Source organism: Salvelinus fontinalis, chromosome 18, assembly GCF_029448725.1.
Source record: "Salvelinus fontinalis isolate EN_2023a chromosome 18, ASM2944872v1, whole genome shotgun sequence".
Classification (NCBI taxonomy): Eukaryota; Metazoa; Chordata; class Actinopteri; order Salmoniformes; family Salmonidae; genus Salvelinus; species Salvelinus fontinalis.
The window spans coordinates 3,893,492-3,907,598 of NC_074682.1; the positions used below are offsets into that span (position 1 = coordinate 3,893,492).

Consider the following 14,107-nt stretch of genomic DNA (forward strand, 5'->3'; position numbering starts at 1 on the left):
ACTTTTGTTTTTGTGGGGCAGGATATATTTTGGATGATTTAAAAATATTTTAAAAAATATGTTTTTTAAACGTGCTTAGTTAAAATCCTCAGTGACAATAAAGACTGCTTCCGGTTGAGAGGACTCTTGCTGGCTGACGATCTAACGAGTTCACTGAGTCCCGCCTTGGTGTTTTCTTCTGGTGGTATGTACACAGCTGTGATAATAACACACGTGAATTCCCTCAGCATAGTGGGGTCGGCATTTTAGCATCAGAAACTCCAGGTCGGGCGAACAGAAGCTTGAGCCGTTTTCAACTTCGGTACACCAGGAACTTTCCTTCCTCTTATCCGTCACCTACGTTGCCTTCGGTCATCTCGGTCAGCTGCAACAGGTAAGCCTGCTGTGCCGAGAACATGTAGTAATCCTGATCTGGGAGGCTGGAAGAAGTTTGTAGCTTCTGGTTCATGAACCAGAAGTGTTTGTTGGTCATTTGAAATTATTGAATGAACATTCTGAGCAAACATAATAATAATAATTGCTACAAACATAGCCATAAAAAAGTAGAGCAGGCATCGGCAAGACGAGCACCCTCCTCAGTGCCACCATATTATCATCAGATGGAAAGTGTCACGTTCCTGACCTTATTTGCCTTTGTTTTACTTTGTTTAGTTGGTCAGGACGTGAGCTGGTTGGGTAGTCTAGGTTGTGTTTCTATGTTTAGGTTCATTGGTAATTAGCCTTATATGGTTCTCAATCAGGGATAGGTGTTTGACGTTTCCTCTGATTGAGAACCATATAAAGGTAGGCTGTTCACATTGTTTGTTTGTGGGTGATTGTCTTCCGTGTCTGTATGTATGTTCGTACCACACAGGACTGTAGTGTTTGTTTGTAGTCTGTACCTGTTCGTGCGTTCTTCGTGTATTTGTAAGTTCTCAAGTTTAGGTCAGCCTACGTCGTTTATTTGTTTTGAAGTTTATTCTAGTGTTCTTCGTGTTTCGTCATTCTATTAATAAATGTTCATTATGTATTCAAAACCCGCTGCATTTTGGTCTGATCCCTACTCCTCCTCTTCAGACGAAGAGGAGGAGAGAAACCGTTACAGAAAGGACACGTACACAGTGAAATCCATGAACCCAGAGCAGAAAAACAAAACAAATGCTGCATTTGGAGGACACAAAACATCATTGAGTTTGTCCTTGTGTCGTGTGTGTTGTGAGCTGTCAGAGACATCTTGGCCTCTTCAAACCTTATTGGCTCAAACTTAAACCTAGAGAAATGTACTCGACTGTAGACTCTAGTATTCACAAACAACGGCAATATACCCTTATAACTTAGATACACCATGTGTCTACCCCTTAATGGAGCATGTAAACACCTTGAGAAATGGATTTCTGCAGTGGCATGTTAACATTTTGCATGCGCAATTGTCGAAGCCCACTGTCTTTGGACCGTGGAAAAGCTGCCATTCAACGCTTAACCATGGAGGCTCAGCTTCAGTCGACTTGTGAAATTTCTCCCTCCAAAACTGCTGAACGGTATCTCTCGCATGTCTCACTGACTGCTCAGCTCCTAAAGTGGAACCGCAAAGTGTTTTGGGCTCGATGTAGGCTCAGCAGAGGGGCTGTCAGAGAGTGAGACGGCATGAGCCTTCAGTCAGACACTGCTTCCCAATGATCTCCACACAGACACAAAGGAGGCCGTACAGCAGCTTCACACTGTTCTGTACAACATAATCAACTTCAGTCCTATTGAAGTCAGTTTCCTTTTAACTCTCATCTTTAAAAATGTTTTTGTACATTGCTTTTTACACACTCCATTACCGTACTGTAGAATCCTTGAAAATGTCCTGAATCTCTCAAAAAAAATGCACCGCCAAAAGTAACAGTAAAGTTGAGAGTACTGGGTGACCCTTGGAGATGTAGTTTTGTTATGACTGTGTCTGCAAAGTGACAGAAGTCACTTTAAGGGTAACCTTGACATTATATGGTAGTCTTTTGTCCATTGTTATAGATTATTGAAAGGTTTTCTGCATTATCTTGTCGGGTATTTCTCTATTGACTCATAGAACAGATTGCACAACAGGAAGAAACTAAAGTTATACATTTTTCCTCATTAAACCAATGCAGTTACTGTATGTCCTTCCAGCAAGTTGAATATCTACCGCAGCAACGCTACCACCAGGGGACTTACCGTAGAATTAATTGACTTCCAAAACAAGTAGAAAAGCTACTACCCACTGGGCACAAACTGGTTGAATAAACATTGTTTCAATGTAATTTGTCAACCTTTTGTGACATGCAATCTATGCAATCAATGTAAAACACATTGGATTTGCAAAAAGTCGTCAAGACAAACTGTGAAATTTCAACCACAGAATTATGTCATTAATTTTCAACGTAGACAAACCTTGTATAAAATATGCTGAATTTGTACCTTTGAAACAACTTCAGATCTTCAACGCTACATCCACTATTAGAAAAAAACAATAGGCAGGGCAGTACCTCTTACTGGAAAGTACACTTTTGGTCTCCCATCCAGGGTTTTAACCAAGCCCAGCTTTGATATATGTCACTGACTAGTACCAATGTGCTATCGTGAGAATGATTGTTGAGAGAATTCCACTTTAAAATGAAATAGATTCACTGTTGCTTTTTTAAAAAAGTAATTCCAAAAGGTAAGTTTAACAGAGCAAATCAAATGTAACCATGATGATGCTAATGAACAATGATGCTCTTTAGGCCTACAGTTGAAGTTGGAAGTTTACATACACCTTAGCCAAATACATTTACACTCAGTTTTTCACAATTCCTGACATTTAATCCTAGTAAAAATTCCCTGTCTTAGGCCAGTTAGGATTACCACTTTATTTTAAGAATGGGAAATGTCAGAATAATAGTAGAGAGAATGATTTATTTCAGCTTTTATTTCTTTCATCACATTCCCAGTGGGTCAGAAGTTTACATACACTCAATTAGTATTTGGCATTGCCTTTAAATTGTTTAACTTAGGTCAAACATTTCGGGTAGCCTTCCACAAGCTTCCCACAATGAGTTGGGTGAATTTTGGCCCATTCCTCCTGACAAAGCTGATGTAACAGAGTCAGGTTTGTATGCCTCCTTGCACGCACACGCTTCGTCAGTTCTACCCACAAATGTTATATAGGCTTGAGGTCAGGGTTTGTGATGGCCACTCCAATACCTTGACTTTGTTGTCCTTAAGCCATTTTGCCACAACTTTGGAAGTATGCTTGGGGTCATTGTCCATTTGGAAGACCCATTTGCGACCAAGCTTTAACTTCCTGACTGATGTCTTGAGATGTTGCTTCAATATATCCACCTACTTTTCCTTTCACATGATGCCATCTATTTTGTGAATTGCACCAGTCCCTCCTGCAGCAAAACACTCCCACAACATGATGCTGCCACCCCCTTACTTCCCGGTTGGGATGGTGTTCTTCGGCTTGCAAGCCTCCCCCTTTTTCTTCCAAACATGACGATGTTCATTATGTCCAAACAGTTATATTTTGTTTCATCAGACCAGAGGATATTTCTCCAAAAATTACAATCTTTGTCGCCATGTGCAGTTGCAAACCGTAGTTTGGCTTTTTATGGCGGTGTTGGAGCAGTGGCTTCTTCCTTGCTGAGTGGCCTTTCAGGTTATGTCGATATAGGACTCGTTTTACTGTGGATATAGATACTGTTGTACCTGTTTCCTCCAGCATCTTCACAAGGTCCTTTGCTGTTGTTCTGGGATTGATTTGCACTTCTCGCACCACAGTACGTTCATCTCTAGGAGACAGAACGCGTCTCCTTCCTGAGCAGTATAACGGCTGTATGGTCCCATAGTGTTTATACGTGCGTACTATTGTATGTACAGATGAACGTGGTACCTTCAGGCGTTTGGAAATTGCTCCCAAGGATAAACCAGACTTGTGGAGACCTACATTTTTTTTCTGAGGTCTTGGCTGATTTAATTTGATTTTCCCATGATGTCAAGCAAAGAAGCACTGAGTCTGAAGGTAGGCCTTGAAATACCCCCACAGGTACACCTCCAATTGACTCAAATGATGTCAATTAGCCTATCAGAACTTCTAAAGCCATGACATCATTTTCTGGAATTTTCCAAGCTGTTTAAAGGCACAGTCAACTTAATGTATGTAAACTTCTGACCCACTGGAAATGTGATACAGTGAATTATAAGTGAAATAATCTGTCTGTAAACAATTGTTGGGAAAATTACTTGTGTCATGCCCAAAGTAGATGTCCTAACCGACTTGCCAAAACTATTGTTTAACAAGAAATTTGTGGAGTGGTTGAAAAACGAGTTTTAATGAATCCAACCCAAGTGTATATCAACTTCCAACTTCAACTGTATATAGCATTTGTGAAGAGTCATCATCAGCTTTTTTTTCAATTTAAGGATTAAACAAAACATTTACAATACATATAGGTCTACGGTTTCAAGCTTTGATTGATTTCAAATGTATTTCCAATTCTACAAGTTAATAATGGATATGTTGGATTCATGTCTTCATCGCAACACGAAATCTAAGTTAAAGAATAGGAGTAAATCAAATCAAACTTTATTTAAAGTGTGTTTGAAGATTTATTTGATTTACTTATGTTTGTTAACGTTTCGTTTGAGGTGTAGACGTGAATCCAACATATCAATTACTAACTTGTAGACAAACTGGAATTAAAGCCAGACTAAGTCAGTGGCGCAGACAGAGATCACTTGGGAGGGATCTTAGACCATTCCTCCATACATAACTCTTCCAGATCTTTGATATCCTTCATCTGTGCTTATGGACTGTCCTCTTCAATTCAAACCACAGGTTTATAATGGGTTTCAAGTCTGGAGACTGAAATGGCCATTGCAAAATTATGATTTTGTGGCCACTTAACCATTTCTTTGTGGATTTTGATGTGTGCTTGGGGTTATTGTCTTGCTGGAAGGTCCACTTGCGGCAAGTTTCAGCCTCCTGGCAGAGGCAACCAGGTTTTGGGCTAAAATGCCTTTTGTTGTGCTTTTATGGGGTTGAAAGTGCAGTGATAACACATTGGGATTTCAACAAACTATTGGCTGTCTTTTTGAGTGAATATACAGGTAACTGCTCAAATAAAGGAAACACCAACATAGTGTCTTTAAGGTCCAGTGCAGTCAAAAACATGATTTCCCTGTGTTTTATATATGTTATTTCCACACTATGAGGTTGGAATAATACCTTGAAATTGTTAAAACTTTTATAATTCCCTTTAGTGTAAGAGCTGGTTGAAAAGATCACCTGAAATTTCAGCCTGTTTTGGTGGGATGGAGTTTAGGCCTGCCTTGTGACATCACCAGGTGGTAAATTAGTTAACCCCTTAGAGTCGAATGACCCACCGGTGTGTCAGTCTAAGTAACATAATTTAAAAAATCCCCATAAAAATCTGTCAGTTATGTAATTTAGTAATTAATGTTCATAAATTGCAATTATATTTTTAGGTCTGAAACCCAGAGGTTGTAAAGTTCTGGTTTAAATGAAACAGACGGAATTCCCATCTCACAATTAGTCAGATACAAATGTATTTGCGAGAGCTCTCCCGTGTATATACAAAAACTTTCCTTTTATACTTTGCTCTTAACCTACACACATACATACACACTAATATATGGGATTTTCCCCTGAAGTCTCACCACAGTTTATTACCACTCAGCTGACAGTTCCAGTCCCCCCCCAGATACGGAAAACCTGGAGGGGCTCTCCCTGTCTTATCTTATCTCCCCAGAGTTATAGCTGGGTCGGTTCAAACATCGGTTAAGAAGTCTCTTTGCTTTCTTTCGGCGCACACATACATTCCTTTCTTCCACAATGGTTATCATTTATAATTACCCCTTGTCCATGCTACATAACCTCTAATCCTAATGGTTAAGTTTCCGGGTAGAATTATTGAATCATTTATCTTAAACCTTGATAAAATATTTGAACACAGTTTAAGATAGAGATATCAGTTTTGCATTGGATGCGTCTCAGTCCACCACATCCGCCGATGTCGCACATCCGCATCTGGGGTGAAAGGTGGCAGAGCTATAGCGGTGTTTGTCAGACCATGAGACATCCCGAAAATCTGTCTTCTCACGGAAACGAATATGGAAAAATGTGACTCTCATGAACACGGTGGTGGTCTCTGTTCAGGTCTACAACCACTACAAGTGTCAGGGGACTCGTCTGAAGTCCGTACCGTAGATGTGCCAACTTCTGTTTGTAGCATCACAACCGTTTGGGCTACAAACTACAAACCCCATTGTGGAAAGGGGAGATTCTCATGAACACGATGGTTTTGTCCGTTTTGCTCTACAAACCTCACAAGTGTCACAGGACTCTATGACACCTCCCCCCCATTGGCTTAGGCTTTGAATAATTAATAGACCAATAAGAAAGAGTTCCAAACCTCTCTGCCAATAAAAGCTAGTTTTCGGTTTTCCCTTCCCCACTCAGACCACTCCCAGACAGTCCTAGCGAAATTATTGCTTGAGAATTTTTTTTATTTATTTTATTTTAATTGAAAACAATCACAGTAAGGTACTTCACTGTTAATACTGATACAAATGGCTGCATTGGACCTTTAATAGGGTGTTGGGCCACCACCAACCCGTCAGAATGCCTTGACATTGATTCTACAAGTGTCTGGAACTCTATTGTAGGGATTCTTTCACAAGAAATTCCATAATTTGGTGTTTTGTTTTAAGGTGGTCAAAAAGGCTGTCTCAGGCGCTACTCAAGAATCTCCCATAAGTGTCCAATTTTGTTGAGATCTGGTGTCTGTGACACACACACACACACGCATACACATACAGTGAGCTCCAAAAGTATTGGGACCGTGTAACATTGTTAGTTTATTTTACTCTGTACTCTAGCACTTTGGATTTGAAATTATACAATGACAACGAGTTTAAAGTGCAGACTGTCAGCTTTAATTCGAGGGTATTTTTGTCGATATCGGGAGAACAGCTTGGAAATTACAACACTTTTTGTACATCGTCCCCCAATTTTAGGGGACCAAAAGTGTTGGGACATATTCACTTATATGTGTACTAAAGTAGTAAAAAGTTAAGTATTTGGTCCGATATTCATATCACGCAATGACTACATCAAGCTTCTGACTCGACACATTTGTTGGTTGTGTTTCGGATTATTTTGTGCTCAATAGAAATTAATGGTAAATAATGTATTGTGTTATTTTAGAGTATTGTAAATAAGAATATAGAATATGTTTCTAAACACTTCTACATGTGTTTGCTACCATGATTACGGATAATCCTAATTGAATCGTGAATAAGGATGACTGAGAAAGTTACAGACTGACCCAATACTTTCGGAGCTCACTTTATATTAAACCCCCTATGGTCCTTTGAGACCCCTCTTTCAAAGTAACTGGTATCTCTTCCCAAATTATGGAATAGCCATGGGAGCCAAAATAATGGGCAGCTGGGCATTTTTCTACATGACCCTAAGCATGATAGGATGTTAATTGTTTAATTAACTAAGGAATCACACCTGTGTGGAAGCACCTGTTTTCAATCTATTTTGTAGCCCTCGTTTACATTTAATAAAGTGTTTCCTTTATTTTGGCAGTTACCTGTAGGTTGTATTCTCATTGATCACCCAAATATTACCCAATTGTCCACGTTGAAATTACATGGTGTGCCCAGTGGGTAATCATCCCAAGAAAAGGAACTTACAAAATGTATGTTTATCCCCCCCTCCTCGCAGATATTTTGAGGTTGTATTTTGAGGTTCGTAACCAAGATGTCTCTGAAGGTTCACACCAGCAATGTCACCAACAAGAATGACCCCAAGTCCATCAACTCACGCGTGTTCATCGGTAACCTCAACACAGCCGCGGTGAAGAAGTCGGATGTGGAGAGTATTTTCTCGAACTATGGCCGCGTGCTGGGCTGCTCTGTGCATAAGGGCTACGCCTTTGTCCAGTACGCCAGCGAGAGGCATGCCCGTGGGTCTGTTATAGGGGAGAATGGACGAGTGCTGGCGGGACAGACTCTGGGTGAGTCCTATTTGGGTTCTTCTGTCGTTCATCTCAATAGTGAATACTAGGGCCATGTTTTTGTTTCAGATGTAGCAAGTGTTACCATTACATTTCAGTGTAATGATGATGATGATAATGTCATGATAATAACAGATCAGCACATGTCAACCGACACTGTCGAGGGATAATGAATAAAATAGTTTACCCTAAAATCAAAGTTCGTCAGAAGTTTTCAGACCTTAAAAGGGATCTGAAGTCGATTAGAACATATTTCACGGCGTCTGTTATTTAGAAATCTACAGGTCTCAATTGCACATGAATGGGAAAGATCACCATCTAACATACACAACAAATGCCGTGGAACTCAGCTTTTGACATACAGTACCAGTCAAAAGTTTGGACACACCTAATCATTCAAGGGTTTCCCTTAATTTTTTTGTAGAATAATAGTGAAGACATCAAAACTATGAAATAAGACAAGGAATCATGTAACCAAAATATTTAGATTTGTCAAACAAAAATATATATATTTTAGATTCTTCAAAGTATCCACAGCTTTGCACCCTCTTGGCATTCTCTCAACCAGCTTCATGAGGAATGCTTTTCCAACAGTCTTGAAGGAGTTCCCACATATGCTGAGCACCTGTTGGCTGCTTTTCCTTCACTCTGTGGTCCAACTCATCCCAAACCATCTCAATTGTGTTGGGGTCGGGTGATTGTGGAAGGCAGGTCTGATCTGGCGGTGTTGATGCATCTGATGCATCCCTCTCCTTGGTCAAAAAGCCCTTACACAGCCTGGAGGTGTGTTTTGGGTCATTGTCCTATTGGAAAAACAAATGATAGTCCCACTAAACGCAAACCAGATGGAATGGCGTATCGCTGCAGAATGCTGTGGTAGCCATGCTGGTTAAGTGTGCCGACAGTGTCACCAGCAAAGCACCATCACACCACCTCCTCCATGCTTCACGGTGGGAACCACACATGCGGAGATCAATCAAGTAGACACTCTTGACCTTATCCCACCGTGAAGAATCCATCAGCCATGGCAGGTTGGCCCTGTTTTATTTTGGTCTTGCATAATGTGCCTCCAGTGGTGTAAAAATACTTTAAAGTACTACTTAAGTAGTTTTTTGGGGGGTATCTGTACTTTACTATTTATATTTTTGAAAACTTTTACTTCGCTACATTCCTAAAGAAAATGATATACTTTTTACTCCATACATTTTCCATTACACCCAAAAGTACTCATTACATTTTGAATGCTTAGCAGGACAGGAAAATTGTCTAATTCACACACTTACCAAGAGAACAATCCTGGTCATCCCTACTGCCTCTGATCTGGTGAACTCCCTAAACACATGCTTTGTTTTGAAAAGATTTCTGAATGTTGGACAATGCCCCAGGCTATCCATTTAAAAAATAATAACACCATTTGGTTTGCTTCATATTAGGAATTTTAAATGATTCATACTTTTACTTTTGATACTTAAGTATATTTTAGAAATTACATTTATGTTTGATACTTAAGAATATTTAAAACCAAATACTTTTAGACTTTTACTGAAGTAGTATTTTACTGGGTGACTTTCACTTTTAATTGAGTCCTTTTCTATTAAGGTATCTTTTACTTTTACTCAAGTATGAAAATGGGGTACTTTTCCACCACTGTGTGCCTCTGGGAAAGAGCAGAGAGACCTGCTGGGCCTTTGCTAAGAGCAGTGTGTATCTGAACCACTCTTACAGCACTCCCTGTAGTCCTCATCAGGCCTTTGAAGAGTGGTGCTTGTTATCAACGCATTAATCTCAATGAAACTCCGAGATTAACCTCCTTTAAACTCGTATTCATAACAACGCTGGCCGCACTGCACTGAGCATCATTCAACACCCTTCTACTGGTCGTCTGGTACTGCTTCATCCCCCATTACACAGAGCCCCAATTGGACTCTGGGAACTGGGAACTAGAGCCCTAAGAGCATTTTGCTATATGGGTTATTCTACAGAAGTGTGCAAATTGCAGTCCCATCCTCAAAACACACTCCAAACATAGGACATTTATTTACATAATGATATGTTCTAATTCAATCCAAGGCAATAACAAACATATTATTCAATTAATATAGTACACAGTCATTGTTTATACACCTATTTCTGTTGAGGTGGCTGTCCTATACCCTGACTCCTAAACTTTGTTTGAAAATAAAGCAATTCATGATTTTTGTATTTTTTTACCAATATTATTTCAAGAGAACATCTTTTTCTATTATTACATCGAAATAGACTAATCTAATTAGTAGTTGTTTATTTTTTAACATCGTATTCAAAAGAATGCTGTACCATCTTTTGATGTACCCCACGGAAACACACACTAAACGACTGTAGAATGGGCCTCCCGAGTGGCGCAGCGGTCTAAGGCACTGCTTCGCAGTGTTACAGCATCACTATAGACTAGGGTTCGATCCTGGCCAGGACAGGTAATCACAACCGGCCGGGACCGGGAGTCCCATAGGGCGTCGCCGCAATTGGCCCAGCGTTGTCTGGGTTAGGGGAGAGTTTGGGGGGCTTTACTTGGCTCATCGTGCTCTAGCGACTCCTTGTGGTGGGCCGGGTGCCTGCAGGCTGATTTCGGTTGTCAGTTGAATGGTGTTACCTCTGACACATGTGACCGGCTGGCTTCCAGGTTAAGCGAGCAGGTGTTAAGAAGCGTGGTTTGGCGGGTCATGGTTCGGAGGACACATGACTCGACCTTCACTTCTCCCGAGCCCGTTGGGGAGTTGCACTGATGAGGCAAGATTGTAATACCATGAAATTGGAGAAAAAAAATGTATTACAAAAAATAGACTGTAGAATGAATGTGCCTTAAGCCACACCCCTACAAATATCACCAGGTGATGGGAATGCACCCCTCTCCAGCATTGCCGCATGGTGTGTAGCAAGTTGGTAAATCTTCATGTATTTTTAAGAAGTGTCACTACAAAACACCTAATATGTAAAGTATGCTTTTGGGACTAAAATATGTTTTGCTGGTGTGTACATCTGGCCAAATGAAAAAGAGCCAGCCATATGTTAGCTATGGGGATTCTTTAAAGTCCAAACAGAAACGATCACAACCAAAACAATTGACACAAATATATATGAGGTCTCATCTTTGTTTCTGGCTATCATGGCGTCTGTTTCAGGACTGGCAGCGCCATTTTAAAGTTACAGGCTCCACCAACTGAGCTACAAAGGACCACCATGTGGGTAGTGGACAAGTGCACACTTCAGGAAAAAGTGTAGTATTGAGATGCATAGCCAGCAGGGGGGCTCCAACCCTCCAAGAGTCCAAACATTTACATCCATTTGGCCACTACATAGAGATCTATAATGTGCTATACTGTAATGTACTGTACTGTTGTCTACTGCACTGTCCTGTGCTGTACTGTGCTCGAGTTTACTCTACTTGAGTTTTTTACAATTGAAGAACGGGCCCATGGCCTCTTGATCAAGTGGCCTTAAGACCAAGAGATCAAGAGACCCCTCAAGATCAAGAGACCCCTCAAGACCACAAATTCAGTATTTAACTTGTCATGGTCTCAACCACAGAGTTAGAGAGATCATCATTATGCCGTCTGCCTCAACGGCGCTGCCTGTGGTCAGTTTTCTTATTTTGGTGATTTAATGCCACCTGCGGTACTAGAGTCATGAACCAATTTTTGTCATAAATTTATTGTGGCCACTAGATGGGGGGCAATTTACCAAAAAAAAGTAATTTACAAACCATGGCATCCAATTTGAAGACAATGCTCTGATCATTGGCTGATTACTCCCAACCCATAGGAATCTTGACCCAGCTGACTACTTTAGAATGGTGGAAGCCTTCAATGGCAATGTCCATGCTAAAATGGGTTACATAGAGGTTGAGTCCTCTATCCATCTCTATGGTCTCATCTCACTGGGTCGGGATCTTGGGACCAATGTCCTTGTATAAATATTGGTCTTGGCTCCTGGATATTACTTTAGTATTTGGTTTACAAACCATAGGGAACCCAATTTTGAAGAAGACAATGACTGATCATTGGCTGATCACTCACAACCCATAGGAATCCCCACCTAGTAGAATACTTTTAAATGGTGGAAGTCCTCAATGGCAATGTGTATACTAGAAAAAAAGAGTCCTCCATTTATCTCTGATTGACACTTGACAATGAAACGGCTGTTATTTTGCCTAAATATAGGTAATGTGATCATTTTAACATCTAACAACATAATTAATTAGATGCATAAGTAATTCAAATCAACAAGTTTCAGATTCATACAATCAACGTTGAACATTTTACAGAGAACAATAGAGATTATATTACTCAATAAATTTTAAAGGCTTTAAAAAGCAGTTTAAAAATCTTCAGGGGTCCTGTGTGGCTCAGTTAGTAGAGCATGGTGTTTGCAATGCCAGGGTTGTCGGTTCAATTCCCACAGGGGACCACTGAGAGAAATGTATGCACTCACTACTGTAAGTTGCTCTGGATAAAAGCATCTGCTAAATGACTAAATGTAAAACATATACACTTACTGACATGACTTTTATAGGCTACGTACACACCTACTCATAAACACACACTCACACATAAACACACACCTTTATTTAAACGGGGGGGGGAAAATACACACAGCTCTTTCACGTCACGGTCAAGTTAACAGGCTTTCAGTGTGGAGCGATGCCCTAGCGTACTCCTCACTGCCTCAGCCCTAAGCCCCCACAGTGGACGTGCCCAGAGAACACAATCAGGAGGCCTGGTGCTCAGTGTCCATAGGCTCCAGAGACAGTGACAGCTAAGACTTAGAGCACTGATGCTAGCATTAGCTACAGTGCCTTCAGAAAGTATTCATATCGCTGACTTATTCCAAATTTTGTTGTTACAGCCTGAATTTAAAATGGATTAAGTATATTTTGTTTCTCACCCATGATCTACACACAATACCCCATAATGACAAAGTGAACACGTTGTGAAAAATGTTTGCACATTTATTGAAAATTAAATGCAGAAATGGCTCATTTACATGAATAATTATTAACATATGTACACATGTTAATCACCTTTAAACAACAATTACAGCTGTGAGTCCTTCTGGGTAAGTCTCTCTAAGAGCTTTGCATACCGGGATTGAACAATGTTTACACATTATTATGAAAAATATTATTCAAGCTCTGTCAAGTTGGTTGTTGATCATTGCTAGAAAGCCAAGTCTTGCCATAGATGTTTAAGCCAATTTAAATTCAAACTGTAACTAGTCCACTCAGGAACATTCAATGTCATCTTGGTAAGCAACTCCAGTGTATTTTTGGCTATGTGTTTTAGGTTATTGTCCTGCTGAAAGGTGAATGTGTCTCCCAGTGGTGGAAAGCAGACTGAACCAGGTTTTCCCTTAGGATTTTGCCTGTGGTTAGCTCTATTCCCTTTTTTTAAAATCCAAATAAACTCTGTAGTCCTTGCCCGATAACAAGCATACCCATAACATGATGCAGCCACAAACATGCTTCAAAATATGAACAGTGGTACTACAGTAGGTGATGTGTTAGATTTGAAATAGGAAGAGTGGTACTAGGTGATGTGTTGTGTTGGCTTTGCCCCGAACATAACACTTTGTATTCAGGACGTAAAGTAAAATTCTTTGCAATCTTTTTGGCAGTTTTACTTTAGTGTCTTATTGCGAAGAGGATATAATTTTTTATATTTTTATCCTCTACAAGCTTCCTTTTTTTCACTGTCATTTGGGTTAGTATTGTGAGTACTACAATTTTGTTGATCCATCCCATTAAACTGTTTTAAAGTCACCATTGGTCTCATGGTGAAATCCCTGAGCAGTTTCCTTCATCTCCGGCAACTGAGTTAGGAAGGATGCCTGTACAGTGCATTCGGAAAGTATTCAGACCCCTTGACTTTTTCCACATTTTGTTATGTTACAGCCTTATTCTAGAATTGATTAAATTATATTTTTTCCTCATCAATCTACACACAATACCCATATACACTGACAGAGCTCCACTGTTCCTCTGTAGAGATGGGAGAACCTTCCAGAAGGACAACCATCTCTGCAGCACTCCACCAATTAGGCCTTTA

The 14,107-nt window shown here is 40.2% G+C and overlaps 1 protein-coding gene across 1 annotated transcript in view; it reads left to right on the top strand.

The window, feature by feature from the left end:
• The window catches only part of LOC129814823 (RNA-binding protein Raly-like), a 152,948-nt gene that overhangs the window by 103,995 nt on the left and 34,846 nt on the right, over window positions 1-14,107 (top strand). Inside the window, exon 2 of the mRNA XM_055867884.1 lies at window positions 7,736-8,027. Within this exon, the coding sequence (XP_055723859.1) occupies window positions 7,772-8,027 (256 nt within the window). The 5' untranslated portion in view covers window positions 7,736-7,771. The remainder of the gene's footprint in view (window positions 1-7,735; window positions 8,028-14,107) is intronic.